General features: G+C 36.1%; 2 protein-coding genes across 2 annotated transcripts; one reads left to right on the forward strand and one right to left on the reverse strand.

The window, feature by feature from the left end:
• Positions 1 to 3,785: 3,785 nt before the first annotated feature.
• si:ch211-137a8.4 (uncharacterized) lies at positions 3,786 to 10,174 on the forward strand. The gene is made up of 3 exons (XM_053506756.1): positions 3,786 to 3,915; positions 6,840 to 8,829; positions 9,700 to 10,174. The coding sequence occupies exons 2-3, from the start codon at positions 6,990 to 6,992 to the stop codon at positions 9,720 to 9,722; spliced, it is 1,863 nt and encodes a 620-aa protein (XP_053362731.1). The 5' UTR covers positions 3,786 to 3,915; positions 6,840 to 6,989; the 3' UTR covers positions 9,723 to 10,174.
• A 701-nt stretch (positions 10,175 to 10,875) lies between these two features.
• Positions 10,876 to 27,425, reverse strand: zgc:162698 (Transmembrane protein 87A-like). Its single transcript, XM_053507577.1, has 21 exons — positions 27,230 to 27,425; positions 26,591 to 26,663; positions 24,736 to 24,827; positions 24,526 to 24,642; positions 24,307 to 24,342; positions 24,013 to 24,054; positions 23,570 to 23,617; positions 23,381 to 23,489; positions 23,236 to 23,297; positions 22,883 to 23,066; positions 19,562 to 19,661; positions 19,323 to 19,416; positions 18,968 to 19,043; positions 17,033 to 17,137; positions 16,858 to 16,916; positions 15,790 to 15,893; positions 13,537 to 13,610; positions 13,213 to 13,274; positions 13,046 to 13,098; positions 12,832 to 12,862; positions 10,876 to 12,127 (listed from the first exon to the last, which is right to left on the reverse strand). Exons 1-21 carry the CDS (start codon positions 27,365 to 27,367, stop codon positions 12,086 to 12,088), a joined length of 1,701 nt encoding a protein of 566 aa, XP_053363552.1. The 5' UTR covers positions 27,368 to 27,425; the 3' UTR covers positions 10,876 to 12,085.
• Between the last annotated feature and the right edge of the window lie 104 nt (positions 27,426 to 27,529).

Genomic DNA, 27,529 nt, shown 5'->3' on the forward strand with positions numbered 1-27,529 from the left:
CACAAATCATGCATAGTGCCCACTGTATAAGTCTCTGAAGGCAGTGTTTATGATCTGGTGTTGCTTCAGTTAGTCTAGGCTCAGCAGTGTTATGTGGCAATAAAATAACCACAGCTGAATGTATAAAATGACAAGTTTATCACATCAAGGTATTTTTATAATTATTATTATTATTGGCCCTCAAATTTGAACAAATCATTCTGGGAGATGATGTATTATTTTCAAATGAATTTGACACTGTACTGTACACTCTTACCAAAGCTAAAGTTAAAGTTCTTTTTTGCCACTCACAAGTGCACTTTAAAACAAACCACTCAGAAATTAGAACGCGAATGGCGTCAAACTAAATTGTTAGTATTCCAAATAGCATGGAAGTAGAGAATCCTGAACTATAGAAAAACTCTCAGTGCTGCTAGATGAATGTAACTCTATACTCTTATAGAAAATAACAAAAATAATCCTAGATTTGTATTTAATACCCTAGCTGAATTAACTAAAAAACAAGACCACTGCAGAAATCTCCACAACAACAAAATACAGTATCGCGGATTTCATGAACTTTTTTAATAACAAAATCATAAATATTAGGCAAAAAATTCAGGCTTTGAAACCAGACAATTTAAGTGATACAGATGATAAATTAATCACATCACATCAGAACCTAGAATACTTTACTCCTCTTGAAGCGAGAGAACTAATTTCACTCATCTCCTCTTCAAAATCGTCAACCTGTGAATTAGATCCTATACCGACACATTTTCTCAAGCAGATAGTTCCAGCAATAACAGAACCCCTGTTAAAAGTAATTATCTGTTCACTCAGCAGTGGGTATGTTCCTAAATTCCTTAAATTAGCAGTTATTAAACCACTAATCAAGAAACCTGACCTTGACCCCTGTCAGCTTTCCAATTACAGGCTGATATCAAACCTCCCCTTTATCTCTAAAATTCTGGAAAAAGGTAGTATCACAGCAGCTATGTTCATATCTACATAGAAATAGCATAAATAAACTGTATCAGTCAGGATTTAGGCCTTATCACAGCACAGAGACAGCACTTGTTAAAGTAGTAAATTACCTCCTATACTTGTGTTACTCGACCTCAGTGCAGCTTTTGACACTATTGATCATAGTATTCTCCTTCACAGAATAGAAAATGTAGTAGGAATTAAGGGAACGGCCCTCTTATGGCTTAGATCCTATTTGACTGATCGTTATCAGTTTGTAGATTTAGATGGTGACCATTCATCATGTTCTCAAGTTGTGTTTGGTGTTCCACAGAGTTCTGTTTTAGGCCTACTGCTTTTTTCCCTTTACATGCTTCCTCTGGGCAACATAATTTATAAACATGGTATTAGTTTTCATTGTTATGCCGATGACACACAAGTATACGTTTAGCAAAACCAGATGAGAAAAACCAGTTTACTACAGTTGAACAATGTGTGCAGGAAATAAGAGATTGGATGTTAATTAATTTCCTTCTGCTTAATCCTGATAAGACAGAAATTCTAGTCATAGGACCACAAGCAGCTAGAAGTAAGCTTTCTAAACACACCGTGATTTTAAAAGCCTTTCTGTTCCATCAAGCGCAACAAGACCTTGGTGTGATTATAGATTCCAGCCTTTCATTTAAAGCACATGTAGTTAATATTACCAGGATAGCATTCTTTCATCTCAGAAATATTGCCAAGATAAGAAATATATTGTCACCAAATGATGCAGATAAACTAGTTCATGCTTTTATCACGTCTAGGTTGGATTATTGTAACGCCTTACTGTCTGGTTGTTCAACAAGGTGCTTAAACAAGCTTCAATTAGTCCAGAATGCAGCAGCGAGAGTCCTCACTCGAACCAGAAGATACGAGCACATCACTCCTATCTTATCCACATTGCATTGGCTTCCTGTGAAATTTCGCATCGATTTTAAAATACTACTCTTGACGTATAAAGCATTAAATGGTCTCGCGCCGCAGTATCTGAGTGAACTGCTAGTGTCTTACAATCTCCACACCTACTTTGATCAAAGGATGCAGGCTGCTTGTCAGTACCACGTATTACTAAAACTACAGCAGGGGGCAGAGCTTTTTCTTACAAAGCCCCAAAGTTATGCAATAGTCTTCCAATTAATGTTCGGGACTCAGACACAGTCTCAGTGTTTAAGTCTAGGCTAAAAACCTATTTATTTAGCCAAGCATTTTTGTAAATAGATTAGCCTTAGGTAAAGGAGCAGATCTGGGGGACTCATGGACGTAGAGTATTAGGTGAACTGGTGTGTTTAGATGCTGTCTTCCCCACTTTCGTTGATCACTCAGGTTTGTTGACGGTGAGGTGATTGGTTGCTTTACATCTCAGAAAGCCCTCATGTTTGTGTTTCCTACTGGCTCTCCCTTTTTAGTTATGCTGTCATAGTTAGACTTGCCGGAGTCCCTGCTTGCACTCTGCACTAAATATGCATTCACCTTATACATTGTTCGACTGGGACCATACCTAACTGCCATCTCTCCATCTCTTTAGCTCTCTTCTCTTCTGCTCTCTCCTCTCTCTCTCCCTCTCTCCTTTTTCCTCTACCTATCTCTCTGTCGAGCTATACATGTCGCTCCTAAGCTGCCAGTAATCCAGACCTCCTCTGCCCTCTGGACCTGTCTAACTCGTTCCTCTCAAGGTTTCTTCCTATTACCATCTCATGGAGTTTTTCCTTGCCACTGTCGCCGTCGTCCTCGGCTTGCTCATTAGGGACAATCATATCATTTTGATTCATACACATTCACATTTCATTCAACTTAATTCTTTTGATTGTGTAAAGGTGCTTTGTGACAATGTAAATTATTAAAGGCGCTATACAAATAAAATTGAATTGAATTGAATTGAATTTTTTCACCAGCCAGAGTGTGTCTCTCCTGGAATTGGCTCCAGTCCCCCATCAACGCTGTATACAGGATAAAGTGGCATAGATGATAATGATGAATACCTCCAACAAGAGATAACTGAATTTGTAAAAACTTTATACTTATTACAGTAGTGTATCTTAAGTATATAGCATGTGCATGATATGCCTAAGTATGATGCATATACTATATGCAACAAATGTTTTATGCAACAATTTTATATGCAAGAAAAAGTAGCCAAAGCATTAATTAGTTTTCCTAGCCGAAGATATTTGGGGTCACCTTGCAGTTTGAATGTGGCCACACCCACTAACATGTTATCGTATGAATGAAGTCATGTTACTTGTAGAATTTGAGTAGGTTAATTCTCTTTGTTAAAACATCTGTTTTAACCTACAATCTAATTCATTCACATTACCCAGTAATCTCAAAAAACGCTTCATTTTCGTCCAAATGTCTGTTAGAGTATTCTTCCTGATAAAGAATGTGCGATGTTGCATTTTATATCCCATAGCAGATCTAAGGAGCACACCGTAGATTATGTGATACTCTTCGTTCCCTATCCGCGACACAGTCGGTTCCAGTGATGAATAAGCAGTAAGAGTCTGCTGTTTAGAAATGCACGAGTGAAGTACTATAATGGCATTGCCATCCTTTACGCAGATTAGGACGTTTTTTTTCTGGAATAGTAACTTCTACTCTCAGCTATAAACGGGTGCGTTTGCGGTGGGGTGTGTGTTGGGGGACTAGTTGCTATGGGTAACGGGGATGAGTTGGCTGCTCTGTGTGTTTGTGTGCGTGCGTGCATGTGTGTGTGTGTGTGTGTAAGAGAGAGAGAGAGCAAGAGAGAGAGAGAAAGTGACGCCAACGCGACCCTCGAGTCCCCGTGCGCTTCTCTACACGGGGTTGGTTGGCTGAAGTGAGGCGCGGGGAGGATGCGAACAGGGATTTAGTTTCTCTGGCTTTTCCAGTCTGCAGCAGATTATTCCTTTTCACCAACACCCAGCAACGGATTTAGCTTCCCTAAACAAGGTAAGGTGAAACATTACTTCAACAACCGGCTTCTGTGTTGCAATGTTTCTTTTTTTTTATGAAATATGGTCAACTCAGCGCAGGTGGATTTTATTTATTTATCTAATTTATTAATTTATTTAATATTTTTGTCAAGGGTCTCTTTCTGCAGCTTCAGTCTGATGTTGAAAACATGCGCGTTTTATTAGATCGGTTTTATACTGTTGCGATGCTGGTTATTTATTTATTTATTTATTTATTTATTCATATTTTGGGGCGACGTAGAGTGAAGGGCAGACGTCTGGTTTGAGGGAAAGCATTATAACAACCCCAGCCATGCATGCGTCGTTGTTTTTGAATGCACCACAGTTTGGGTATTGTGAAATTCATTGAAGGTATGCGTTTTATTTATTTTTTTCTGTTGGATTTGGATATTTTCGGTTGGAAACCCAGCATCTGTTTATGGCTTTGTTGTTTGCTGAAACAGACGGCATCATTCATTCGGTCAACTTCGCCAAGCGCGCCAGACTGTCTTCTTGCACATTATAATTAGAGTCACTCGAGTGTGAATTTGGAAATGAGCACATCTCGAGACGCTTAAAATGCATTCCTCTTTTATTTTTTACAACAAAACATTTTCTGAACACTGTTTATTTAGGCAACAGAAATATTTATTTTGTGAAACTCCTCCACCGGTGCCTTATAAACATGACGTTACAACAGTCTAAGGTACGGTGACGACGGGTTTTGTTTGTGTGCGTGCGCAAGTTGCTGTTGTTTTCCCGCCGCATATTGATTTTTTTTCTTTACCGCGCAACAGAGGTTACAAGTGAACATCAGATCGTTCGCATGTAGACTACTTTTGAGCATATTCGAGGGTCTTATCTTAATCTGCCCATTGTTTAATATGTTTTCCCGAGAAGCATGACTCATTGTCTGCTCGTGACGTTTCGACTAAGTTGCTCGTTTACGTCATCAATTTAAACGTTTTAAAGTATTTGTTTTGGTATTTTCTTCTTTTTTTTTTTTTCAAAATAAAGGGGGTTGGGAATTACATTAGCATTGCAAATAAGCCTGTGAAAAGCACGGACACCTGCTGTCTCGAACATTTGCATTGCCCGAACACCCCCCTCCATACACACACACACTGCAACAAGGTTTGAGTCCACAGTTGAGCTCAAATCGAATGAGCTTCTGCAGAACACCCCCCCCAACCCCCCCCCCCCCCCCCCCCCGCCGCCGCTCGCGTTATCATAACAAAGGCAAGGGGCCAAAATGGCTTGTCGTTGAAAAGAGAAGACAATACCGTCCACGTTTAATTGTCCCTGTGTCAGTCAGATGGAAAAGCGCGGACTCAGACGTCGGAACGGGTATAGAGGGGGTGCAACAAAAATATAGTCCAATACACTTAAATAGCAACCTGATCTTAGCTACTGTAACGGTTTAGGGGTGTATGCCTGCCTTACCATAAATGTTAATGATATTCAACGTGAAAAAGCTTGAAATTGATTTCAGAAGATCGCCCGGAAGAAAAGATTTTGAAACATGAAGGAAGCCTCAGTAGACAGAGAAGAAGGAGCCCACTGTTAGAAAGGCAATACAGCTTAACCCTGAAGCGTTCATTAATAAAATGAGCCCTTTCATGGTCATGTAGACATCAATGTAAGAGCTATTTTTACACTGGATTATGGCTTATAGAAATCACAATGTTCCTGAGAATGACTTGAAAAAATGCAGAAATTCTCACCAGCTGAACCTTTAAAAACGCTAACTAAAAGTGGAATATTTACTCTCATCACTTTACTTTTCTCTCTTTTTTTGCCAGGCTATCAGAGGTAAAGAGACCATCAACAAACAAGTTATTAATATCAAACAAAATCATTAAATAATGTTATTTTAAATATAGAAGACAGTACTAAAACTCCTTCAGTTATACACAGAATATATGTAAATATCATTCTTTAAAAAATATCAAATTATTGAGATGCATTAAGCAAAAACTAAGGAGATTACTGAAGTTACTGTGGTGAAATTACTGGAACTGGGTTAAGAACCCTATAACACATTATCAAAACCTGGAAGGATAGTGCTGAATGGTCAACTTTGTGGAAGTCACAAAAAACATGAATTGAGATCACTTAAACACTTTGTGAAGTTCCATGGTAAAAAATCAACAGTAAAAATACTGTCTGTGTTTATAATAGTTATGTTTAATGGTGAATGTAAGAACATTTCCATACTTACACTATGTGTTAAGAACTCACAGGATTTGGGATAAACAGCAATGAAAAAAAAGTAATGTGGGCTGATTAGTTCAGATTGAGCCTGTTCCAGAGTGATGGGCGCACTAGGGTAAGAAGCAATGTATTCACTGTGGTGCCTACTGTACAAGCCTCTGGAGCCAGTATTATGATGTGAAGTTGTTTCAGATAATGAGGTCTAAGCTCAGCAACATTATGTGTCAATAAAATGAAGTTGGCTGACGACTTGAATGTACTGAATGACCAGGTTATCGCATCAATGGAGTTTTTCTTCTTTGGTGGCATGGCTATTTCCCAGAACTTAAATTGTGAATGAGTGTTTCTGAGAAACACTCATTTCTGAGAAACACTCATTCACAAGCATGAGGAATCATTTTCACACATGAACTGACCACCACATTGTGTGCTGTAATCAAAGCTAAAAGTGATTGAATGAAATAGTGTGTGCCTTTTTTTCTTGGCCAGCTAGTGTCTGAAGCATAATATATGCTCCATGTTCCATCCACACAATATATACACTCTTTCTGCCATTCATTACTTGAGATCCTTAATTTTGTCATCACATTAAGGATGGTTCTTTGACTGTAAATAATAAACCATTTGACATGTTTAGCATGTCTGGTAGAAAAATTGGCAAATTCCTATGCCAATTAATTTGACATGCTCTCACTCTTCTTCCTTCAGATTTGAGACCCAACATCTTCATATGGAATAGGATGCGGAAATCCTCATTTCTTGTGGGAATGCCATCTAGTACAACTAGTTATCGATGAACTCTGTTTCATAAATAATATACGGAAAAACAGTGTTTAAGTGAAGGAGTTTAAAGTTAATATGGCAGCAACAGAGGCCAACACAGAACCAGTCCAAGTGGAGGCCGGGGAGACCAAAGCTGAGGGGGAGACTTTAAATGCAGAGTCATCACCAGTTCCAACTGAGGAAACACAGCCTACGACAGAGGCACCCCAGACCACAGAGCCTTCAGCAGATAACAAAGTAAAGCCACCCTCCGAAAAAATTTGGGACTCTTTTCTAAACAAAAGTGGGCTTGGAAAAGTAATGGGAGGTAAGAAGAAAAAAGAGCACAGTACAGTAGCTGAAGACGTTCTCACAGAAGACACAGATAAGGCCTCAGCCACAAATAAAAATGATCAAGAGGAAAAGGCAGATACTAATGACCAGTCAGCCAGTCAGCCAGCAAGTGAAGCAGCAACGGATGGCCAAGTTATTGAAAAAGTACCGGACAATGAGGAGGCTGTCCAAGAACAGAAGGCACTCATTGTCAAGCCAAAGCAGGGAGAAAAGTCCAGTGTACGTGATTTCATTCGCAACCCAGTTGTCAAGATTTTCTCCCACAAAAGCACAGAGAAAAAAGATGGCTCAGGAGAACTATCAAAACATGGAAAGGTTCGGTCAAAATCGCTTGACAGATTGGAAGATGCTGATGCCAGCACAGCTGTTGTGGATCAAACTGAGGACCAACAGTTACCGGAAGAGGCAGATAAATCAGTTTCTCAACCAACAAAACCAATGAAACGCTGGCATTCCTTTAAGAAGCTTATGGCACAGAAGAGTCACAAGAAAAGCACTGATGAAGCCAAGGATGCAGAAGGAGCAGAAGGTACAGATGCAGCAGGGGACAGCGGGACACTGGATTTAACTACAAAGTCAGAGCACACTGGCCAAAAAAGATGGAAATTAAAGAGGTCATGGACTTTTCAAGGTCTAAAGAGAGATCCATCAGTTGTTGGAATCCACAAGCCAAAGGACAAAGATTCTTCAGATAATCTCAAAGATGAAAATACCCCAGAGGCAGATCAAGGGGCCACACAAGTTTCAGATGAGTCAAAGGTACCAGGTGATGAAGAAACTAAAGAGACCAATGAAGATGGAGAAGAACAGAATGAGGCAACTGCAGCAGCTACTGCAACAACACATACAAAAATTGTAGACCAGCATGCAAATGATATCTGGACCTCATTCAAAAAGCGAGTGATCCCCAAGTCAAAAAAAGCAGCAGATGCTGGCGGAGAAGAGGAAGAACCAACAGGTGAACAAGAACAGACTGAAGAACCACAGGCGGGTAAAGACCCAGGCAAGACTGCCAAGTCAAAAAGGACACACTTCAACCGTGCTGTCTCACTTAAAAATTTCATACTGCGTAAGGGGAAGAGTACTAGCATGGATATAGGGGATGGCTCAGCAGTACAAAAAGAGAATAAAAAGGAAACTAAAGACATGGATGGTTCTGCAGACACAGCTGGGGCAACTGACCTCCCACAGGGTGAATCAGAGGACCAGGCTGCCACATTGAGTCAGAGCAACAATGACGCTCAGGTGGTAGATGAGCACAAAAGTTCTGATGGAGAGGATAAGTCCCTTCCAAGCATACCATCTGCTGAGCAGTCAGATATGCCTGACTTATCATCAGATGGGAAACATCAGACAGAGCCAAAAGTGGAATCCAAGACCAATGGTGAGAATGGATATTCAAGTGCTGCAGCAGAAGGTCCCACAGCACATAATAATGAACCTCCTGTCCAGGTCGATGGTGTAAAGGAAGAAGAGACAAACCAGGAGACCTCCAACTCTAGTGACAAAAATTGTGCAAAGGACGGAAAGATTCTGAACCAAGATGGAAACTGTAGCACTGAAAACGCAGTTGCTGAAAGCGGTGAGTTTGAAGCAGCAATTGACTCCACTGACAAGACAAAACCTGGAAAGACAGATTCTATAGTAGGATTAGGTGCTAGTATTGAGTTAGAGACTGGGGTGAGTTGTAGTCCTGACAATGGTGGGCCCTTTTCTGAGTCAACAAAAAACAATCATGGGCTTGATGACCAAGAAGAAACTTTGAAGAGGATGTTTTATCAGGCTGCAAGTTCCATCGTTCAAACTGTTTTACTGGCAGCCACTGACCAGTTAGTAAAGGAAAAGGAATTCCTGGACAGTAGTCCCAAATTCTCTCAAACAACAAATCATGGCAGTTATGCAGATGCTGATGTTGGTTACTGTCACTGAACAGTCTAACAAAATTTAGATGTCCTTTGATATATTATAGTTTTTTGTAATATTAGTTCTAATCTCTAAGTGTAAGGTGTTCTTGAATTATAAACAAACACAAAAGGTCATTAACCTGTAATACCCAAACACTGCTATTCTCATATTTTGTTCACTTTTTTGTATTGTTTTTGTGGTGGGAGGGAACATGGTTTCCTAGATTTTTGACTTTATAAAACTAAAGATGCTTTTTAGTGTATCTAATGGAGCACATCGCTAAATATATTTAACGATATTAAAGGTTGTTGCTGTGTGTATTTTCATGTTAAGTCAGCAACAATTAAAAGGAGTAATTTGCTTAAAGTTTTGAGTTAGATCTACAATTTGAAGCATTATTATTAGTATTTTTTATTAGTGCAAAACTATTTTGTAAATATTTTAAATGTTATAAAATATGTGCAAATTTAAAATGTTTTTTTTTCTATTTGAAAAAATATACATATATATTGTGATATATTTAATCTCTTCTGTTATCATTCACCAGAAAAAATGGCGGGAAACGTGTGAGGCCAAACAAAGAGGATTAGATCTCCATGGGAGTCGTTCAGCGTGGAGCTTTGCCCCTTCCCCCCTCCCCCCAAAAAAGAAGTAATCACACGTTTGTCACGATTCACCATGGTGAGAAATGCAATCCATATAGCTAAAAAAAACTTGAAAAGCAATAATTCAGTCATCAATCAGCACATTCCATTACTGTCAATGTTTTGCTTGTCTTATAGTGAGGTTTTATATAATCAAAAATGACATTCCTTGAATCTCAATGATCACATATGTGATTATAAAGACTGTTAGTTTTATATTAATTGCCATTCTGTCTGTTTGTAGCCTTCCTTTCACTAGGAATATCAATGTGATACACATTTCAGATAACTTCAGACTGCCCCCAATGTGGATTCAATACGGAATGTGCTCTAATCTCTGTGCTTGTTTTTAGAATGTTATGTTGTGTACATGAATAAACCACCATAAAAAATATTTTGTCTCTTGGCCTCTTAATTTTTTTGTCTTTGTGTATAAATAAATCCATAACCACCTAGTTTTATAAAGAATAAATAGATTAGGTTCTGCTGTGTATTAGATTTCAAAAAGTAAACTAATTAGAATTTGAACTGCTTGAGTTGAGCTTATATCCATTTGATTTTCTAACAATACAATTTGTTTCTCATTTAAGATATCAGTATTAATAAAACACTGTATGGCCTAAAGTTTATGGGCACTTGATCATCACAACTTTATGTACTTTTTGAACATCCCTTTCCATATTCAGTCCCCTTTTGATGTTAATAACCTCCACTCTTTTGTGAAGTCTTTTCACTGGATTTTGCATGGGGAATTGTGTCAGGTTGAGGAGGGCTCAGGTGCAGATAGTGTTTCAAATGATCCCAAACGTGTTCAGTAGGGTTGAGGTGAAACCTCTGTGCATGTCACTCCTGTTATTTTACTACAACCTTGGCAAGCCACATCTTCCTAAACTTTGCTTTGTGGAAAGGAAGGTGGTCATGTTGGGAAAGGTTAAGACTAGGCTGCCTAGTTTCTGGAAAAGGAATTAATGCTACAGCTTCCCTCTGTATACCCCTCTGTATATAATAACTTTGTAGCTGTTTAAAAAGGGCCCCATTTGGTTGTAAAAAGCCAGGACTCCACAAACTTTTGGCCAAATAGTGTATCTAAGATTTTATTATTTATTTTAAAATTGCAGTTTGTGTGGGCAGTACCAAAATCAAAACAGCAAAGCAATCCCAGAAAGCTGTTACAACTAAGATATGTATAAGAGTGAGAACTTCATAAAAAGAATCATAAATAAGAATCATGTCTAAATAAAATAAAATAATGACTACCAACATAATGTACAGGACAACCATAAAAAAAGTACAAGCACATACCACATATTGGCAAACAGACCAATGAGCGAAGAGCTTTAGTAATCAATATACAGTATACTGACAGCTGCATTCAACACTGAACTTGAATTTAGCTACGAGTTCTTATGTTACATAAATGGTCAGGGATCACAATAGAGTTCTCTTTTTTTAACTTAGGTGTAACAGATTCAAAATACAAATGTATATGCACAGTTTAAGGGAAATGCATGAGTGTGTTAAACAAAACAAAAAACATAGTATAAAAAAAATACATCTCCCTTGAAATTAAATGGTTCTTTCTGCATTCTTAGCTGTTTTGAGATATAAAACTTTAAAGTTAGACTTAAAAAAAAGTATTTTTTTAGATAGTAAAACTGAGACATGCCTTTTTATTTTTGGGGAACAAAAGTACCTCAGATTTCACAGAAAAGAAAATGTAAATAAATATGCCAACAACAAAAAACTTAAACACTTGTCTTCTGATTTTTGACACTTCTCATGACAAACTCAGCCCTTTACAGTCTGCATCATTGAACTAAAACCTAAATTGTCCACTGCTTTTATTCTCAGATACCCTGGAGTAAAATGTGTGTTAGCTATAACTCATGAAACATTTAAAATCACTTTAGCCAAAAACCTCTTGAAAAGCAGTCTGTTCGATTGGTGACAGTCCAGAGAGATGACCCTAATGGTCATGTGAACACCATGTGTGGAAAGATACTCATCTTAAAAGTATAAAGTAGCAGGTTTTAATCACATTTTGTAGTTCAGATATGTAAACAAATGTCAAATCTGATTAAGGTTTGGGCTGAAGAACCAAACACCTTTTCAATGAAAATATAAATACAACCAGGCAATACAGGCAAAACAGTAATTGTCTATCAGAATGATACCTCTCATTATTCACATCCCACATATTTACATATATATATATCACTTATAATTCAAGATAAAATAGGTGTTTACAGTCACAGACACTCAATATTTACAACACATACACACAGAATTCTATTCCATTTTTGACATCTCAAATTTTGTCGTCATGATTTCCTGCAAAAAAGAACAGGATAAGGTTATTGTTTAAAAAATCCTGGAAAATGAAAATGTTTAAGCAATACAACTAAGGAATGATACAAAGTGTATTACATGGTGGTGAATACTCTATTGCATAAATGCACTGGCTCCCCAGAATAGTGTTTATTAGCATATTTAAATGTATTATTCTCTTCTGGCAGACAAGACCTCCTAGACTCTAATAGCAAATGAGCATCTCTAAGGCAGGCCTAAGAAATCCGTCAGACAAAAGCACCAAAGCTTCTCTGCTCTCACTGATCTTGGCGAAAGGGAGAGAGAGCAAGGTTAAATAATGTGACGTGGTTGGCTGATCTCTTTATGCTCTACATTAGAAATGCAGAGTCGCCCACCTCTGGCCCCACATGGAATTACACAGTAAAGGTCTGTACCCTTCAAAAGACGCAGTTTATGCATTAATCAGTCTAATCTATACATTTTCTTAAAAATACACAATATTATTATTGTATTACTTATTATTACGACTTTATTAGCTGAATGTTACTCCTCTATGCCAAAATAAAAGTCAAAATGTGCTGTTGTTTTCAGTGACCTGCTTAAATTGCATGATAAATCACCTTTGTGTTTGAAATTTAAAGAGAAGTTTAATTGGGTTTAGGACCTTTTAAAAATATTTTTTAAATTAATATATATAAATCCCCACAGATGGTTAAGTAACATACCTCATCTGAGTCCAACAAAGGAGGAAGTGCACTATATGACAGAAAATTTATACAAAATTAATTTTTGGCATCAATAACTGGCATTTGCCAGCTGAAATGCAATATGACATATTTTAATGTACAAATCAAGGCACACTGTATACATCCAACATATATAAATATGCATGTCCCAGATCACATTAATCACATCATCTGTGGTGATCATAAGACTTACACATCAGCCATCGAAGTGGGGATGTTTTCTTCGACCCATTTTAGATCTTCATCCTGTGGAAACATTTATTTTTATTAATTTATATTTATAATGTCATCTTAGTAACATAATTTATGTTTAATCAGGGTGTCAATATAAAAAAAAATTGAGACAGGAAAGTCCATTACCACTTTAGCAGGTTTCACACTTCCATTGGTCTCAGATTTAAAACCTCTCATTTTTACACCCTCTGTAAATGAAAAAAAAAATGCTTTAAATTAAATAACAAATAAAAATTAAGAAAAAAAAGACTGCTTTCAGTGGCAGGTCTAATAAAGAATCCCGTTCACTTTTGATATTCACAAATAAGCCAATAAAGTACAAGTTATGGTTAAAGTTAAAGGTCAGTTATGAATATGATACAATAGGTTTGTATTATGTATTAATAATAAAAAAGAAATCAATAATAATAATAATATTTAAAAACAACAGGAACATGTTCTGACTCATACCAAAGGCTTCATTCACTAGTTGCTCTGCCTCCTCCTCGTCACTAATCTCATCCACGAGTGGGCTAAAAGCATACCTGAGGAATTCAAATAACATAACTCATTACTCAATATTTAATTTTTTGTCATCACAAGGCCTATATACACACTCAAATCCATAGCTTTTCTCAAGTCTTGACCTCCTAATATGAGTAAATTTATGAGTAAAGTTCAAGACTGGATCATTCACATTTTTTCAGATTTATTCTATTCCTGTAAGATAAGTGTCAAATACTGTACAAAACAGTCCAACTATGATTCCTCTGATATAAGTGTTTATGGAAAATTCAGCAAGATATGAAGCAGCCTAGATGGTTTTAGGGCTAACGCCCAGGGACACCTAACTATAGAGTAAGCAGTTACTTTGACGTAAGAAGCTGCGTTTCTTGAGGTATTCCAAGGTGGATTTTAAGGTATGTTTGGGATCATTGTCCTGTTGTAGAAAGCACCCTGTTTTCAGCTTCAGGTTTTTTACAGATGATGTGATGTTTGCTTCCAGAATTTGCTGGTATTTAGTGAAATTCATTGTTCTCTCCACCCCCTGAAATGTTTCCTGTGCAACTGGCTGCAACACGACCCCAAAGCATGATAGAACCACCCCCATGCTTATTAGTTGGCAAAGTTTTCATGAAATTTTCTTCAAACATGTCTTTGCTGATTGTGGCCAAGGAGTTCTATTTTAACTTCACCAGTCCACAGGACTTGTTTCCAAAATGCATCAAGCTTCTGTAGATGTTGGATTTTATGATGAGGTGTTCTTTTGCTGACTCATTCATGAAGGTCTTGTCTGTGCAAGCATCGCTGGACAGTGGAACGGTGCACCCCCACTTCCGAGTCTGCTAAATCTTACTGCAAGTTTTTTGCAGTCAAATGGGGGTTTTGATTTGTCTTTCTGACCAGCATACGAGCAGTTCTCTTTAAGAGTTTTCTTGGTCTTCCAGATCTCATCTTGATCTCATCTGATCCATAGTTCCCCTGAACTGCCATCTCTTAATTTCATTTCAAACTTTTATTTTCAGAGTCGTACATAGCTGCTTAGAGGAACCCATGGTTGTTGAGTGTCCGCAAGTGTGTGCACAACGTTTGAAGAGTCAAAGTATTTGTAAAGCTTTGAAATTGGCATTTACTAATGACAGCTGTTGCCATGCATCAGATCTAACACGCTGATTAAGGTCTGAAACCTTGTAAAAAAAATCTGAGACTCTGGAACTCTTAGAGTGCCCAAATGTTTGCACAGTGCCATAATGTTGTTTTTATTTTTCATTTTATTTATGGCATAAGAAGTAACTATGCACCAATGTTTGCTGAAAATATTGTGCATTTTTTTCCATTTCCAGGAGAGACTGTGTCTCATCTTTTCAATAAAAAAAATCACCAAAATCTTTTATTTAATCAAGGGGTGCCTAATCTTTTGAATGAGACTGTATAACTCTTAATGTCTTAGCTATATAGGCTTGTTGTGTGACAAATCTCATTTATTATTTACATAATGTCATGCAAGTCAGTTAGAGTGCACAACCTTAGATTTAGCTGTATCTTAAAATTAGTGCCCTTTTTACCCTTAAGTGACCATAAAAGTGGGTGCAAAAAAAAGTAATGCAACATCTGACCATACACGCTACAGGTAATATAATGGCTAGGTAAAGAATTCATTTAACAGTGTGGCAACTACACTTCATGACTTATTCTCCTGGGAATCATATATATATATATATATATATATATATATAAATATATAAAACCTAAATTAGATAGTGATCAACTTAACAAGATCTGACAATAACACACCATGTAGACGCTTGACTGAGAGTTTTTACATATTCCTGTCATATTTAAAGTAAAAAAAAAACTTAAAAAGGCAAATTTAAAGGTTGCTTTGTGTGATATCAGAAGAATTATGATATATCCAATTTTCATTCGACTGCTCCCGTCAAGGGGTTGCCACAGCAGACCATCTGATCCGCACACAACTTTGGCACAGGTTTTACGTCGGATGGCCTTCCTGACGCAGCCCTCCCTTTTTTTCCGGGCCTGGGACCGGCACTGCACACAGTGGCTGGGTAGCATGGGGTGTGGTAACCCATTGACGTCGGGGATGAAATCCGGATCCTTAGATCAAATCAACAACCTAGAGCCTTCTGAGCCACCACTCTCCTTTCAGATAATTCATGATATTTGCTAAAATGTAACCGATTACTGGAGCCTTCAGTGCATCACCTCTGGTTGTTTGCAGATGGCCTCCACAAGAACATGATGACAAGTAGAATAGTAGAAAACAGAAAACGCCAGAATGCATCATCTATCCACATCTCCCTCCAGTCCTGCAGAAGACATGGAGAACAGTGTAGCATTTAGGATTACAGAATAATGCACAGATTATTTTTTAAACTCATTATTCTTTAAAACTCATTCTTTTTTGAAAGATTTATTTTTTAAATTTCGGAGTCAAATTATTGGCCTGAACAACGCACCGAAAACAATTAATGAGATTTATTGGAAAATTACTAGATTTGGGTAAAAAAAAATAAAAAAAATAAAAAACATTATTAAAACCGTCAACTTTTTTGGTTTGTGGTCAGAAAAAAAAAATCTTGAATAGAAATCACTTAAACACTTGTTAAAGTTGCATGTTAAAAAAAAATCAACAGTAAAAATCATAGCTATGTTTAATATTAAAAAGGAAAAGCATTACCATACACTAGAGTCACAAGATTGGGACCAAACAGATGTGTGACCAATAGAAAACCACTTATTAGTCAGACTAAACAGAAAAAAAAGACTTCAATTTGCTAGTAAATATTGGACATGAGAAATGGAAAAAGGTCATGTGGTCAAATAAATCCAGAGTGACGGTATTCCAAAACTATAGGTGCATCAGAATAATAAGGATGCATGAAGTGATGCAACATTTTTTTTAGCCGGGCAACATATCAAGATTCAGAGAGACATATTACAATATTATTACAAAGAAAATAGGTTTTGCCAAGAGAATTTAGACAGTGATATAGCATGTGAAAGTGTTTACCTCAATAAAATTGATAATGAAAACAAAGGACTAAAAATAAGCCAAAATGATGATGGCACAATGGGTTTGCATGTTGCTGTGCAGTTTTAATACAACAGTGTGACACCACTTCTATGAACAGCTTACACCTTGCTATGAAACATGTTACTGGTTAGACATACTAAATATCTCTAAAATAAGTGTATTGCAAAATATTCTTTTAATAACAGCATGTCTAGAAATTACCATTCCCTATTACAAAGTAATTAAACTATACTTACAGACTGGCATTTTGATAACTTGAAGGTCTTCGTTGTCCAAATGATGAAAATCACTGAAGCTGGAATATATATATATATATATATATATAAACAAAAAGTTTATAGAAGAAATGTTTTAAATTAGGAATTTCATCAGAGAAACAAAGCCCAATCATAATGTTTCAAAAGATCTCACCTATAACTGCAAAGATGAGAGTGTTGGTGAAGTGGCGGTAAAGAGAGAGCTTAACCACGTTTCTCCTGAGTCGCAAAAGCTTCATGGTCTGTGCCAAGCTTATAAATATGTAACCCAAGAGTCAAGGATAAATTTTCTTTAGCTTATACAGGTAAAATCACATTATTCATACAGAATCCTGACTTAGTGCAAAAACATTCAGAAATTACTACTCTTTTCATAGTAGAGCATTGAAGTAGCCAATGGGTACTGGAGCTATGAAAACCTCTCATTTAAAATTAGTGCACATTAAATATACGATGAACATTATAACTTAATATATTTAATTTATGAACCTGGAACAACCTTACCCCAAAAGCAGTTGCAAAGGAGTCTCTAGATGTAGTTTCTATGGGCTTGTAAAAAAAAAATTAAGAAAGCAAAATGAAGCAAAAAAAAAAAAAAAGAACAGAAGCAGCATTGCATAGCCATCAGGAAAGGGAGCGAGTTCGAGGAAGAGGTGGGGAATTGGGAGAAGAGAAACAACAAGCATAGAGCAATGCAGGATATCCACCAGCAGAGGGTAGAGTCGAGCACAGCCAGTGGAATGGCAGCCAGCAATACTAGGTCATCTTCAGCCTGGCGGGAAAATAAAGAGGAAGTACAGATAGAATGAGAAAGAAAAAGAAAAACCAGGAGGGGCAGCTGCATGACACCACCACCAAAAGGTTGTGTACACACACACTCAGATCAAGCCAAGTAAGCAGTGTGCAGATTGCAAAGTAAGCTTAAAGGAAACATTAAACTAGCATAAACATTTTGGTGCCAACAAAAATCTGATGCAGCTCACAATAGGGTTAGAGGCATGTATGGAATCTGTGCTATGTTCCTCAAACACACTAGGGCAATATTTTAGATTCTTGAATTAATTTCTATCTTGTGTATTCTGAAGTTAAATAATTTAATTGAAAAAGTCTAAATAATATTTCGACTGACATATTGCCATACATTATTTGTGCATCACTACCTACTGTTCAAAAATAATTACTATGCGCGCGCACACACACACACACACACACACACACACACACACACACACACACACACACACACACACACGTGTTTCTAAAATTGTAATCTGTAAAATCCTTTGATGCTGCTGCTTTGATGAGCCAAGTTAATTTTACTGCTTGGATTTGAGCCTGTTAATTTCACTGCTTGGATGTGTTCTCTTTTGTGTGTTCACAGGGCTTACACATGAACTGACTATGTGATTTAAAAGAGCTAGTCCTGCTCAGTCCTCTTTTACGGTTTTAATATGTTAGTTCTGTAACATAATTAGGTCAGAGGCTTTTCAACACACAAAAACAAAGATAAAACCACTGTATATGTCACAGGTGGATCCAATGCAAATAAGCTCTGTGCTGATTTAAAATTCTTGATGGATAATTTATAATAATTATTGTGGCAGGTACTGAGCTAGCAAAAGTACCCACTACTAGAGGTGAACAATATGTCAAAAAATATTATTTCATGTTTTCTGAAAGCATTTCTAAGATCCAGGATATGTATCATAAAATACAAGTAGTTAAATTCTGATAAATCTGTTCATTATTAAACAAATCTATAATAAATATATTTTGTATTAAAACAAATTAAGGAATTTAGCCAAACAATATCACATATACCATTTCTAGGCAATTTGTACATATTAATAAAATATTTAAAAGACATCAGCAATATCATGCTTTTGGTATAAGACTGACATATCTCACAGCCCAACCTGATGCTAATCGCTTTCACAGTGCTATTAGATCATTGTTAAATAAAAAACAGCAGCTAAGTCTTCCCCAACATGAAATGAATACTGTATATATGACTATATTGCAAGTGTGCAGTGGCTGTACATGAAAAAGTATAAAAACAAATGGATTTGATTGACAACTAACACAAAGGATATCCACCACACAATGCAAGAGTCAGTGACAGCCAGAACAATGTCACACAGTAGTCTGCTGGAGCTCCCCTGTCCCTGTGAGAAAGACAGGTTTGCTTTCAACAAATTGAAGATCAGCACCACATCAGTATCCTTAAATAGTTGAAATTCAGCAGAGACCAGAATACAAACTTCTTTTAAAACATACCATAAAACTTACACTTCCTTGCTGTGCTGAAAATTAAATGTGGATTGCTAATCATATCGACAGTCATAAATTATATTTTAACAGGGTAGTTGGTGACTTATCCAAGAGGGGAATTCAGAATAAAAAATTTAACTATAAAAAAGTTATTTAACTATCACAATCCTTACCGAATTGACTCTGAGAATACCCTCAACAACAGAGAAGCTGAGATACAGAAGTCCTACTCCTACAACCCTGTGCAGCAATGCACCAAGCCTCGGTCTGCAGAAACAAAACATCAGTAAATAAGGAATATTCTGTAATAAACTTACACTAAAGCTTTTAAATAAACCTGATGTGATCTAGTTTAAAAAAATAACAAAGATGCTCTATCTGCTGTGTCTTTTTAAAGTGATAAAATACTTACTTGACAATACCATAACCCAGGCTGGCAATTATCACAAGCACACGAGCCAGAGTTCTCTTCACAGCAGACAATACCTCAGCAAATACCACCGCACCCTGGACTACAAAAAAAAAAAATAATAATAATAATAACTTTTACTGACTTATCCACCTTCAGTTCATTTATTGCTTAATTAACCAGGATTGAGAGTTTTAGTCAAATTGCAAAATAAAATTCATATAAAGTTACCTATTGAAGAAATTATAATGTGTGAGGTGTTCAAATGTTGGTTAAATTTAGGTTAAATGTTGTCAGGAACATTTTAGGAATTAATCACTGCGCATTATCTTACATGCTACAAATTACTACATCCTTATAAAAGACATGATTATCCTAGAAAATGTTTGATCCTTTTAAATGAAAGTGATTTTTTTTTACTTCAAAACGCGCACACCTTAAAGCATGGCACAAAGATTAATTTATCCAAAGTGAATAAAAATGGTGGAATAGTCACCTTTCAAATTATGGTACAATACTTTGATTACATAGTATTTTTTTTTTTTTTGCAACCCAAATACAATAGTAATAATACCTAGGTAAATGACTAAGGACACCCTTTGGAAACATTCACAAATTTACTTTACACATTTACTTAGGGGGATTTGTCATTATAAACTGTTAAATCATAATTTAAACAATATCATACTGACACATAGTCTGGCAAAACTTTTTTTGTTGGACTGAATAGTTTTGATAAAAATGCACATTTGCCATGCCATTGTTTCACCAATCTTTCGCAACACATTTATTTCCATCTAGAGATGCATTTTTTTTTGGCTGAGATCTCAGATTAATGACAGCAGATTCAAACCATTCTTCTTCATCAAATCAAAAATTCATTAATTGGGATTAAGGTCAGGACTTCACAACTAAGATAGTGGTCATTCTTGTGTGAAAAGGATTTCTCATGCTCCCAATTTAAGCCTGATGAATTGGCACTGTTGTGCTGGAATAGGCTCATGCCATTAGGGTAAGAAATACATTGATGGTATAACCTGGTCATTTAAAATATTCAGGTACATATATTATATATATATATATATATATATATATATATATATATATATATATATATTGCCACAATGTTGCTGAATGTTGATGAGAAACTGAAGTGGGCTCTATATCCTGATCTTGACATTTTGATTAGTCTTACTATCAAATGGCTCTCTTATGTCCACATAGCTACGGACTACATCATTTAAGGTTTAAAGCTGAAATACATTAATTATTGCAGCAACAATACAGTGAAACCTCCGATTACAAGCAGAAATCGTTCCTGGAAGCAGGCTCGTATTTCACAACACTTGTAAACCAAAGTAAATTTTCCTATAAGAAATAATGAAAACTCAAAATATTCATTCCCCAACCCAAAAAAATAAATTCATAAAAATATTTAATACAAAATAGAAAGTAAAAATAAAACAAAGTAACCTGCACTTTACTTTTAAAAAAAGTTAAAATAAATCCTGACAGATAAGTGTTTCTGTTTATGCGCGCAGGTGCTGTGTGTGTGTGTGTGTGTGTGTGTGTGTGTGAAGCTAAAGTAAGAGAAGAGGAGAAATTAGACCTCGCTGTCCTTCTTGTCGTCTTACATAGTAACCCTTCTTCCTCTCTTATTTGAGTTTTACACACACACACTAACGGAAAGACTTTTTAATCTGAAAAAATTAACAAGGAACATTGTTAATGACACTTGCGTGAGCGCATCCTAAAGAAATCACTGCTGTAAAGTAAATATAAAACAAATTAACCTGCTCTTTACCTTTAAGAAGAATCGCAACTGTGCGTGTGTGTGTGTGTGTGTGTGTGTGTGTGTGTGAGAAGGGGCACAGTGTCCAATGACTCGCACAGACAAACTGCAGGCTGATACAAAGAGGGAAAATTGAACCTCTCTAATGAGACTTCTTTTGCTTTATACGAGCACACACACATGTTATAATAAACAGCACACGCGCGCACGGATGTTGATTATACCAGTAAGAGACGTGCACTAAGATCGAGCAGGGGAGACAATTACCCACAATTCTGCAGTGGAAGAGAGAAAAACCATTGGCTCAGTTGTGATCACGTGATGCTCGGCATTAAAAAAAGAAGCGCATGTGTGATCCATGATACTTGGTACTCGTAAACCAAGACTTGTTGGTTTTCCAAGTCAAAATTTATTAAAAATCTTTGCTCGTCTTGCAGAACACTCGCAAACCGGGTTACAGGTTTTACTGTACTAAAGGCTCTGAAATATTTCCTTCTTTAAATCCAAAAGGTGACATTTTATTGCCAGCTAGTGTGTTTACTAAATTAAAATGTAAATGATGACCATCAGATAGGGCCATTAAAATGGCTTAAAATGTACTTATTTGAACAGGGCCAATAAGTCATAGGAAATAAAGTTAAAAGTAAAAGTAAACTTTAAAGCACTTTTTGTAAGTCGCTCTGGATAAGAGCGTCTGCCAAATGCCTAAATGTAAATGTAAGCAGGTTGAAGTGTTAACTCACAAACAGATTTTGTGCTACGACTATCGTGCATTCTTCTTTAAACATATTCAAAGAAATAACCATTTCGAGAAAGCTGACTAACTGCTGAAGTGCAATGAGTATTGACAGGTTTAAATTACAGATTGCTCAGCTTGTAAGTCTGCCGACCACACCTAAAGTCCACACCCATTTCTTAAGTTCTGTAACAACCAAAAAGAAATATTCGTTCCTGTCAATAAATCAAATGAATAATGTATCAACATCAAATATTAATATCAGAAATATCAATGTTTGCTATTTTAAGTATTTTAATATTAGCCAATTAGTTACACGTCTGTGCTATGATGCGTGGAACTATACGCTTACTATGCTTTCTCACTACTTGGTGCAGGCAAGAGGACCGACAATCAATTCTTAAAAGGACCGACAATCAATTCTTAAAAATATGAGGCATAGAAAATAATATTTTAAAAAATAATAAATTTTTTTAGGAAATCAGTGTTTTCTGCTTTATTGCAGAAGATGGTTTTGACAAAAAGTATCCTTGCCTAGAATAATTTTTAAGTAATGTAAAGACACTGAGAAATTTTTTTTAAATCTGGATGAACCAACATAGAATGACCAATTAATGTTTAACAATTAGCTAATATTTTAAATGTTTTATTAGCAAATGTTAATATGAGTACTGTTTTTTCTTCAGAATTTTACTTCACAAATGTAAAGTTTGGATGGCAGAACACAGTTTAAAAGGAGAAATTGAAGCCTTCTAATATTTTCACCAGGTCAAAATTTAAATTGATATGCTGTTACCTGAAAGTCCATCATAGCGGATACTTTGGAACTCTGCATAGTAGACAGCCTTCTCCAGCATGCCCAGGAAAATGACACCTCCAATCCAAAACTGGATACGCAAAAGGTCTCTCCAATAGCAGGCAGAAAGAGCAAGCCACAGCACACCCAACAGCACATAAATGATGCACATCACCATGTAGAACTGAGGAAGGAATCCCATAAAATACACTTAAAAGGTATATTATAGCACAAAATTAAACAAACAAAATTTCAAAAGAGGACGGAAAATATGCAACAAAGTGCAAGTAAGAAAATAGCGGCCATGTAAAAGAATGTTTTTTTGTTTTGTTTTTTTATGAATGATCACTTACAATCATCAGAGGCCATTCTGATGCTGAAATATACTGATGGGGCCCAATCATGCTGACCTCCACTGTGGAAAGAGTAAATCTATTCAGTAAAATTCTGAAACTCAAACTCGTGTACCTCTAAGCTATTCTCATTTACAAGTCTTACATGTAACACTCCATTTTGTCTCTCCATTTAAGCCTGGAGTTTCAACTTTGATAATGAACATGTAAGGGCTGTCCTCCCACGTCTGTGCCACTGTATTTTGTGTACGGCTCTGGCACAACAGAAAAAAATATTTAAAACCTAGTCTACTTAAAGGCTACAGAAAACCCAGGACCTGTCCTAAACTCTCACCTGATTTTTTCCAACTGACACTATCACCTTTGCAGTGGTTTTCAAGACCTACAGAGACACATACACAAGGGTGTATATAAAACAAATAGGTGTATATAAAAGATAAGCAATCTAGAACATAGAATATAAATATGGGTAATAAGGTTATGTTACAATACACCATGAATGAATGAATGAATGAATGAATGCCTTTATTGTCACTATACACATGTACAATGAGATTAAAGATTGAGAACAAAGCAAATAATTTCAATTTTTCCAAGACATTTTGCCATATGCAGTCATCTGAATATAAAACAATTTATACTCAATTTTACAAATAGTGTAGTTACTTTTGCGCATTTAGATACACTTCAATTGTTACATTAAAAAAGTGCTCTGACTGATGACTTTATCAGGGATTTACATTTTGATAATATGTTGTATTATCTTAACTCCTTTACCTCATTTTCTCTCCTCCTCCTCTGTATTGTATTATCTGTTACCTAAAACAATACATATACATATAATATACAATATATATATTCAATTCAATTCAATTTTATTTGTATAGCGCTTTTAACGATTTACATCATCACAAAGCAGCTTTACACAATCAAAAGAATTAAGTTTGTATGAACATATAATATACTATACATATACAATTTTTTTTTTAAGTATTCATTCAATTTGGTACTCAATTTTAATAAGGTTAAATAAGGTCCTTGTTGTTATAAGAAAAAAAACTGATAACTTACTAGCTGTTCTTTCTCATCAGGCTCGGGCACCGCTAACTGTATTTGAAAAACATTTAAAAAAAAACATCAAATAAGTCAGCACTCCAATCTATTATTATTACAAAATAAATGTTGGTCATCACTAATGCTTCAAGGCTCGGTTGCCAGGCTGATAATATTTTAAAAAGCAGTAATCATTATATCTTTATCTTTATATTTTAAAATAAAAAAATGACATACCGCATTTGTGGTCATGTGTTTGCATTCAATCAAATTATATTTGTGGGTGATAAAATAACCACTGTCACCGCTCTTTAACAGTTTTCTTCTGTCGAAGTGCATTATCGCCCTTTGTTGCTGTCAGAGACAAATTACAAAAGCAACTTTATTCTGACATAAGTGTTAATAAAAGTGTAGTAAACATCATGTAACTGACAAAGATGTACTGACATCTAGATCAAATGCTTCTTCAAAGCACCGGCAGCTGCGTAGATACCATGATATACTCAGGTTTACAGGAGTATTGCAGTCTTCTTTGAGCCCTGAAATAGCATGTTAAATGAAATAACAGCTTATTTGTAATTTGTGTAAATAATTCATATTAGCCCTTAAAACTTAAACTCAAATCTGCACTGAGAACACAGCATAGGTTAATGATGATTTTAAAAACCTTTTTGTGCTTATATAAAAGCCTTGCAGATGTGAGTTAAAGGATTGGCTTCTCTCTAACCATCTCTTCCAACCTTCATTACATGATTCAGTGTTTCAGGAATGGTACAATAAGGGCATCAACCTTTGCAAAGATCTGTTTGTTGACCATAGGTTTGCATCGTTTGAACAGCTTTCTGAAAGGTTTAACCTACCCAATTCTTTCTTTTTTCAGATATCTGCAAGTAAGACACTTCATTCGTTCTTTAATACCAAATTTCCCTGAGGCTCCTGCTGCAAATATTTTAGATAATCTTCTCTGTTTGTGCCCGCTGCGTAAAGGCCTAATATCCACTATTTATGGTGGATTGATGGTTTTGAGTCACACCCTTTTAAGTAAAATTAAAACTGCTTGGGAAAAAGATTTTAATTTGTCAATGTCAGATGATACTTGGAATTCAATTCTTAAGCTTGTCAACTCAACCTCCTTATGTGCCCGCCACTCTTTATTATAGTTTTAGGTTGTACACAGGGCTCATTTCTCCAAACTTAAACTTTTCATATGTACTGGACATGCCCGAATTTGGAAAAATTCTGGAGTTATGTTTTTAAAACCTTATCGTACATATTGAAATGCAACCTTGAACCAGACCCTCTGATTGCTCTTTTTGGTATCACTGGAGAGGAAGACAAGCGTCTAACTCCTGCTAAACAGCGTTTCCTATCTTTTGCGACTCTAGTCTAAATCTCTAGTCAGACGTTCTCTTTTATTCAAGTGGAAGGATGCCACATCAACCGCTCACGCTCAGTGGCTCAGAGATATTATGTCCTGTTTGTGCCTGGAGAAGATCCACCACTCAATCCGTTATTCAGTCCTAAAATTTCAACAGGTGTGGGGGCCTTTCCTTCGCTTTTTTCATATACATTTATAGTTTGATTCCCTTCTTATTTAATTGTTTGTTTGTTTTCTTTTTTTTTTTTTGTACACAGAACCAAAAAGCTTCCAGCTCCAGGTTCTTTTTTCGTTCCTTTTTTGTTATGCCTATCATCTAGCCTTTTTTTTATACATGTAAAGTTGGCTTGGAGTTAGGAAGGGGCGGGTGGGTGCTAATGGGGTTTATAAGGGGGTTATAAAAACTGTATTGAAACATTACATGTTTACTCTGTTATAACACTGTTTAAAATGAAAATAAAAATATTGTTGAGGAAAAAAAGGGGGGGTTGGCTTCAGACATCAAACTGGTCAAAACAGGCAGAAAGCCATTACATAACATAAAATTACCACCACCGAAATATGGGAACGATGTCTCAAAAGTATAAAACTCACAAAATAGGCGTATTCTTTTTTTTTATTTGGCCATAAAAACAACTGAAAACAAACAGTAAACATGTAATCGTGTTTCCGTGCGATTTCTTTGCCTTTGTGACCCAGGTTCTAATTTGTGCCTCAGTTCTGATTTATACTTGGTGAAAAATTAAATAAAATTCAGTTCATCATATTGCCTATGCTGTCCTGAAAATATGATATGTCACTCTACTATACTGAACTACCCTAAGCCATATATAGAGTATGTTTATAAAAATAAAATAAAAAAAAACAGCAAAACAAAAAATTACTAAATGCTTTAGCCTTTTTAAGGGCTACCTGAATACTTACATTTTATTTCAATCATGGACTTATTAAACATAGTCTTTGAGAAATAGAAGTAGTTTTGCTTCTTTATTAATTCCTGCAAAGTGAAAAGCAGAGGGAACAATTTGCATTAGCATACCATGCATATTGAATCACATGGGTGTGAAAAGATTAACGTTACCTCCTTATGTGAATGCGTAAGAAGTTTAACTAAAAGATGCAAAAACATCTCAGCCATACCAGTTCTTAGACTTAACATGTTGTTAACAAAGCATTACCATAGTACAAAATATAAAGCAATTCTAAGAGGAGGTAGCTGAGGTAGCTAGAGTTGTTTTCTTTTCAAACTTTCAATGGTATACAGTATAAGTTTATGTTACGCACTAAAATCATTAGCACTGATCGTTTATTTAACAGCTTTTCTAAACAGATAACTCGCACTCTCAGTGAGGTTAGCTTCATAGCTAGCTAGCGTCAGGATATCGTTCAATATATTACACATGGAATAAAAGTGCTTTGTTAGTTTATCTTAAAGCCTCTCGACATTAATTGAATCGCATAATTAGAAAAACTCTAACAGTAGCAAAACATTAAGTTACCTAGTTACTTAGCAACATATTGTAAATCTCTGGCTAGCAGAGTCAGGAAGTATACTCAACTTACGTTGTCCACATTCAGAGTCCATTTCCCCTGCTCTAACGCGGTACTAAGCGGTAGAATGGGTATTAAAATGAAAATCAGAGTAAGCAAGGTAATTCTCCGATTTGATAAGAGTACACAGTGGGTCACAAAAGTTGCCATTTTCTGTACAATTTTAATGGCAACTTCACCGAGGCTTACTACTTCCCATTTAAGAGTGCCATGATGTGACATCACGTGGTGGGCGGGGCAGGTAGGTTTTGAGTGTGTAAAAGGCGGAAGTCTTGCAGGATATGGAAATACTATATACAGTAGATACGTATA

Source organism: Clarias gariepinus, chromosome 11 (assembly GCF_024256425.1).
Source record: "Clarias gariepinus isolate MV-2021 ecotype Netherlands chromosome 11, CGAR_prim_01v2, whole genome shotgun sequence".
Lineage (NCBI taxonomy): Eukaryota > Metazoa > Chordata > Actinopteri > Siluriformes > Clariidae > Clarias > Clarias gariepinus.

Bases quoted from the DNA above. Each gene is read 5' to 3' on its own strand.
- si:ch211-137a8.4 (XM_053506756.1), top strand. From the start codon at position 6,990: ATGGCAGCAACAGAGGCCAACACAGAACCAGTCCAAGTGGAGGCCGGG. The intron at 8,830-9,699 runs GTGAGTTTGAAG...ATCATTCACCAG, and splicing joins AAACGCAGTTGCTGAAAGCG to AAAAAATGGCGGGAAACGTG.
- zgc:162698 (XM_053507577.1), bottom strand. From the start codon at position 27,367: ATGGCAACTTTTGTGACCCACTGTGTACTCTTATCAAATCGGAGAATT. The intron at 19,662-22,882 runs GTAACAGCATAT...TTTTTTTTGTAG, and splicing joins CCGCTATGATGGACTTTCAG to TCCAGGGTGCGGTGGTATTT. The intron at 17,138-18,967 runs CCTTTGTGTTAG...TGGGTTACATAT, and splicing joins TTGCATTGTGTGGTGGATAT to TTATAAGCTTGGCACAGACC.